The sequence below is a fragment of the Chondrus crispus genome, genomic scaffold, assembly GCF_000350225.1.
Source record: "Chondrus crispus Stackhouse genomic scaffold, scaffold_315, whole genome shotgun sequence".
Lineage (NCBI taxonomy): Eukaryota > Rhodophyta > Florideophyceae > Gigartinales > Gigartinaceae > Chondrus > Chondrus crispus.
In genome coordinates, this window is record NW_005179198.1 from 7,601 (window position 1) to 13,726 (window position 6,126).

A 6,126-nucleotide genomic window follows, 5' to 3' on the forward strand; every position below is an offset into this window, starting at 1 on the left:
CGCCTTTGGCGCAGATCTGAAGATTGAGTGCCCAGTCGCGAACAGCTTCGCGCCACTGGAGCTTATCAGTCGTGGTCCTCAGCTTGGGAGGAACAAGGATACTGCTCGGAGCCAATTCATCCTCTGGGCCCATAACTGTGGATGGGCCCTTCGGGACAGCCTTGCTGTCCATGATTATGGATCGATGGAAGGGCCTCTCGTAACGCAGTGGAGAGGATGGTTTGACTGAGCGATGAAAGGCACGGTTATTCGGCACAATGCCGTCGAGGATACCCCCTTCCTCGAGTTTTACTCTCGCGAGGCTACCTTTAAGTATGTCTATTAGCCGACCCTTCGGGGTTGTGGCGTACGTCATACATGACCCATTACATTGTACCTTCGGCCGACAGTGGTGCGTGTAATACGCCACCTACACTCAACATCTGACGACCCAATTCACAACTGTACAGTTGTGAAGATTTAGACTGTTGTGCACGTGTAAGCGGTGTGGCGTTTTAATGCAGACTTTAACTTTGGGTGAATACAAATATAAATAATTAAATAGCATGAATTTTAATTCTACTACAGTACTGAAGAGCTGTTCCGTGCGGAGCGAACAACGTGCGGAGAACAGTTGAACCATGCTGTGCAGCACCGTTGGTACAGTATGATACAATGTGTTCTGTAGAGCCTCCCCGCTTCGCCTCTGGACTCTATCAGGTTGGGGCTAACGGAGCCGTTGGGGCTGTGTCTTTCTGTTGTCTGCCAATTTACGCCGATACTGGTGATTTTTCGGTACGTACTGTGCTCTACTGCTGCATCGGGATCAAACCCGCTTGTTAGCTCACATTGACGTTCGGAGCGGAGCGAAAAGCGGCAAGCACAGGGGGAGAATTCTAGGTGGACCTCACACATCTGGACACACACATCTAGACACACATCTAGAGACACACACATCTGGACGCACACATCTGGACACTCGGTAAACCTAGACCAACTTTGGGTAAACACCACAGTCTGCAAACTTGTGTCCACCTGCTTTTGCACACGTCCACTCAGTCATGCCTGGTTGGCGCCCGGAAGACGTTCGCGATCTCGTGTCAGCCCGATCCGGCGGTGGTGGTGTCTGGGAATGCAGCGGCACCTTGATCGCCTTGGGAAACGGTCGCGAACTAGCCCACGTCGAGGGAATCGAAGAAGTGCTTCTGGAAAAGCGCTTTCAGAACACCACCGACGCCGAGTCCAAGCAATCCGTCATTCATCTCACATCCTCGACGGGAGGCCGTCTTCGAGCTCCGAATGCCCTCACGCATGCGGCCACACTGCTTGTGCGATCCTCTCTCTTCTACACGGGCCTTGTTGCCCCGCACAAGAAGATGAACGAGTTCCGGTATCGACCGACCACGCCTGCCCGGAGAGTAGACGCCATCCTATCGCCGCCCGCCCGCGTTGTCGTTGCACGCGATGACGCCGGGGGGCTGGTGCTCACGCGAAAGAGAGCTGGCCATCCAGATGTGGCTACCGTCATAGACACGGCGCCGAGACGCGTGAGAAGACAACTGGCGGCGGCGTGGACGTACGTAGGGCGCAGGGCCGCGCAGAAGAACACGGGGCTCACGACGCCGGCTGTGGTAGAACGCTGTGATTATACTGTGACCAAGGAGGGCGGGACGTGGGCGTGGACAAGGGTGGGCAGGTGCCCGGCGTGGTATGGGCGGGGTCAGTGTGTCACGTACCTGAGCGCGAGGAGACTGGACGGAGGGTGGAGGGACGTGGATGATCGCGTTAAGGAGTGGATGAGGGTGGAGGGGAGGACAGGACCGTTCTGTCAGGACGACGTGGAGGCGGCGGCGGTGACGAATCTGGTCGAGTCGGCAGAAAAGAAGACGAGGCGCAAGTTTTTGGGACTGTTTTGAAGCGTGCGCTGGACAAAGAATGCGGGGTGTGCCCGCAGTCGTGGGTCTGCCGTCGGGAGCTGGCTGGGTGCAAGTGGTAGGGCGCTGGTATCATTGTTAACTAACTCTGTCGATTATGGAAGCTGTTAGCTCCTGAATGAAATGGAAATGGTCAATTCTACTCCCACCTTGTTATGGAGGCATTGACGGGGCAAGGCTTGAGATATGCGAGGCATGTTGCAATAGGGCTTCTATGTGCGCGGAGCGATTGATGCGGCCGTGTTGAGAACGCGTATCTCATTGGATGGTTTCAAGCCAATCTCCCAGATTGGTAGCAATCGCTCTAAAACGATAAACCAAGTTCAAGGTTGAACAACTAATGGGCTCACCTTGCCGCTTAATTACTCACCGAGCAACCCCCAGGGCAGCTCATGCGGCATCGAAGGTTTTGCCTGCCTGGCCCAATATTGTATCTCGCTGGAATGGGGCTGGCCATCCGGGGATCCTTTACCTACCCATAAGATTGAATCTCGAGCTCTGGATCACTGGGCCCTGCCGCGGACCGAGTGGGTTGATAGCAATTCTATTACGGCCCAGACGGCGCGGTGAAGGACAGTGATTGGACAGCGAGAAAGATGCCGACTCTGCATTTTTTGCACCACCGGTCCAGAGATAGTCGCTGGACAGCTCACGGTCCGCCCGCGTGACGACCTGGGACTTGGCCCTGACTGGGCCACCGCTCGGCGTCTGGCACGACGGCGGATTAATTTCCGTTTCAACTTTATATATTCGCACCGTCGACGCCCAACTGCTTATCCCCCTTCCCTCGATCTGTACTTGCCGTTGTCTCTAGACAGCTTTCCCCACCCCCCTTAGTCCTAGACCTGAGCCGGCTTGTGTCTGCCACCAAGCTGCCAATCCACAACATCCTGCCTTAAGAAGCGAGCCGCCGGGCTGATCTCCATCTTTCGCAATGGTACGTCCTCCTTCACTTTTCCCGTCGCCAAAAGCGTTGACGATAGTACCCATAGTTGTACTCATTCATGCCGATCGAGGGTTCTAACACTTTTCCGTTGACTTGGCACCAACTTGTTCATCTATTCTGCGTTTCCGCCATGTGCTTGTCCCTGATGAAATTGATTCATCTTCGCCGCGCCTTTCGAACTATGCTTGCATCTTCCGTTTTTCTCAAAAGGTTAACTTCACGATTGACCAACTCCGTGAGATCATGGACCGCAAGTACAACATCCGTAACATGTCCGTTATTGCTCATGTTGACCACGGCAAATCCACCCTCACCGACTCTCTCGTCGCCGCTGCCGGCATCATCGCCATGGCCAACGCCGGCGACCAGAGGCTTACCGACACCCGTCAGGATGAACAGGATCGATGCATTACCATCAAGTCCACTGGTATTTCTCTGTTCTTTAATTTCCCGGACGATCTCCCGCTCCCCAAGGAAGCCGACGGCCGCAACTTCCTTATCAACCTAATCGATTCGCCGGGCCACGTTGACTTTTCCTCCGAGGTCACCGCAGCACTTCGCGTCACTGATGGTGCTCTTGTTGTTGTCGATTCTGTCGAGGGTGTTTGTGTCCAGACCGAGACTGTCCTGCGCCAGGCCCTCGCAGAGCGCATCAAGCCGGTCATGACCATCAACAAGCTCGATCGCTCCTTCCTTGAACTCCAACTGGAACCCGAGGACATGTACCAAAACTTCTCGCGTATTATCGAGACGGCCAACGTCATCATGTCTACCTATCAAGATGAGGAGCTCGGTGATGTACAGGTGTACCCGGATGCTGGTACCGTCGCTTTCTCCGCCGGTCTGCACGGATGGGCCTTCACCCTCAACCGTTTCGCACGCATGTACTCCAAAAAGTTTGGGGTCGAACCGGAGAAAATGACCTCTCGTTTGTGGGGTGACTCCTTCTTCAACCGGAAGGAGAAGAAGTGGACGAAGCGCGAAGGTAAGGGCGGCGTCCGTGCCTTCTGCGAGTTCGTCATCAAGCCCATCAAGAAAATCATTGAACTGTGCATGGCCGACAAGGTTGAGGATCTGACCAAGCTCTTAACCAGCTTGAATATCAAGCTCACAACGGAGGACAAAGAGCTGCGACAAAAGCCGCTAATGAAGCGTGTGTTGCAGAAGTGGCTTCCCGCCGATCAGGCTTTGTTGGAAATGATGGTCCTTTACCTGCCCGCCCCTGCCGAGGCTCAAAAGTATCGTGCGGAGCTTCTCTATGAGGGCCCCCCGGACGACGCTTGCTGTACCGCTATCCGCAACTGCGATGCTAATGGTCCGCTCATGCTGTACATATCTAAGATGGTTCCGTCTTCCGATAAGGGCCGCTTCATCGCATACGGGCGCGTGTTCTCGGGAACTGTTCGCGCGGGGATGAAAGTAAGGATTATGGGTCCCAACTACGTCCCCGGTACAAAGAAGGACCTTGCCGTCAAGAGCGTTCAGCGCACTCTTCTCATGATGGGACGACGTACCGATGCTGTCGACTCCGTCCCCTGCGGTAACACCGTTGGTCTGGTCGGGCTGGACCAGGTCATTATCAAATCTGGAACCATTTCGGATGTCGAGAGCGCCTTCCCACTCAAGGACATGAAGTACTCAGTGTCCCCAGTCGTGCGTGTGGCCGTCGAGCCGAAGAATCCCAGTGACCTCCCGAAACTGGTAGAAGGTCTGAAGCGTCTCGCGAAGTCAGATCCGCTGGTGCAAACTATTACAGAAGAGTCAGGTGAGCACGTTATCGCTGGTGCAGGTGAATTGCATCTGGAAATTTGCCTGAAGGATCTCAAGGATGACTTCATGAACGGGGCCGAAATTCGCGTTTCGAATCCAGTTGTCACGTTCCGTGAGACAATCGAAGGTGTAGAAAATCCCGAAAACACGGCCATATGCCTGTCCAAGAGTCCCAACAAGCACAATCGCTTGTACATTTACGCCACCCCGTTGCCTGACAATCTTCCGGAAGCCATTGAGGACGGCAAGGTCACTCCCCGCGACGAAGCCAAGGCCCGCATGAAGATGCTCCGTGATGAGTATGGAGTTCCTGAGGATGCGGCGAAGAAGATCTGGTGCTTCGGTCCAGACACAACCGGTGCCAACTTGCTCGTAGATCGTGCTAAGGCTGTGCAGTACCTGAATGACATCAAGGATTCTTGCGTGGCCGCATTCCAATGGGCCACCAAGGAGGGTGTTCTCTGCGATGAGAACATGCGCGGTATTCTCTTCAACATTCACGACTGCAGCTTGCACGCCGATACCATTCACCGCGGTGGTGGTCAGATCATCCCAACTTGCCGTCGTGCTCTGTTCGGAGCGCAACTACTGGCTGGACCGAAATTAGTGGAACCTTTCTTCTTGGTAGAAATTCAGTGCCCTGAGACGATTGTAGGATCGATCTATGGCGTTCTGACCCGCAAGCGTGGTCACGTTTTTGAGGAAGTGCAACGTCCCGGGACCCCTATGTTCAACGTCAAAGCATACCTGCCAGTACAGGAATCATTTGGTTTTACCGCGGATCTCCGCTCCGCCACTGGTGGACAGGCATTCCCGCAGTGCGTGTTCGATCATTGGAGCACTATGGCCGGTGACCCGCTTGACCCAGCCGAAACTGTTGGCACTTTAGTGAAGGCTATCCGCGAGCGCAAGGGTTTGAAGCCAGTAGTTCCGGATATCGGAAACTTTTACGACAGGCTGTAGGGCTTGAAACCTGGCCCTCATTTCCACTTGTCTGTTCTTTAGGATGAACTTTAGGACTTAGACATCACAGTACACTAAATTGTTCGGATAAGAAAAATACGGTTCTGGTTCATCACGGAAAGCCAAACACAAATCTGCCGCAGCTCGCTTCTGCTTCACCGGCCCACAATTACTTTGAGTTCGGTTAGTAAGCACTTGTGCTGCGCCCCTGCCCCCTGTCCGAGGTGGAGTGCTTCATCGCACGAGGGAAGCGAACTCCCCCTGCGATATGACTGCCGCCTTGAACAAAACTTTACTTAAAGAACTCCAGCGCAAAAGCCCTGAATGAAACCACGCGCACTCCTTACGTAATGTATTTTCGAGTGTGCAGAAATGACAAGTTACCTCATGAGGTAACATAATATGAGTTAACTTGTCATGTCATTATATGAGGTAACTTGTCATGTCCGTAGACAGTCGCATATTATGTGGCTGTGTTTCAACATACATTTCTCGGCTTGTGAGAACTCGATAAAAGCAGGAAAGAAACTCTTG

At 53.8% G+C, this 6,126-nt stretch overlaps 3 protein-coding genes; 2 read left to right on the plus strand and 1 right to left on the minus strand.

Annotated features, from left to right (window-relative positions):
- Positions 1-561: 561 nt before the first annotated feature.
- Positions 562-936, minus strand: CHC_T00005815001 (hypothetical protein). The gene has a single exon (XM_005717330.1). It carries the CDS (start codon positions 934-936, stop codon positions 562-564), a length of 375 nt encoding a protein of 124 aa, XP_005717387.1.
- A 104-nt stretch (positions 937-1,040) lies between these two features.
- CHC_T00005816001 (hypothetical protein) lies at positions 1,041-1,895 on the plus strand. Its single transcript, XM_005717331.1, has one exon. It carries the CDS (start codon positions 1,041-1,043, stop codon positions 1,893-1,895), a length of 855 nt encoding a protein of 284 aa, XP_005717388.1.
- A 952-nt stretch (positions 1,896-2,847) lies between these two features.
- On the plus strand, positions 2,848-5,689 carry CHC_T00009339001 (Translation elongation factor eEF2). XM_005717332.1 is given in 3 exon segments: positions 2,848-2,850; positions 3,070-5,592; positions 5,593-5,689. The coding sequence occupies 2 exon segments, from the start codon at positions 2,848-2,850 to the stop codon at positions 5,590-5,592; spliced, it is 2,526 nt and encodes an 841-aa protein (XP_005717389.1). The 3' UTR covers positions 5,593-5,689.
- The last annotated feature ends 437 nt before the right edge of the window (positions 5,690-6,126 follow it).

Coding starts and splice junctions, on each gene's coding strand:
- CHC_T00005815001 (XM_005717330.1), bottom strand. CDS start 936: ATGTGTGTGTCTCTAGATGTGTGTCTAGATGTGTGTGTCCAGATGTGT.
- CHC_T00005816001 (XM_005717331.1), top strand. CDS start 1,041: ATGCCTGGTTGGCGCCCGGAAGACGTTCGCGATCTCGTGTCAGCCCGA.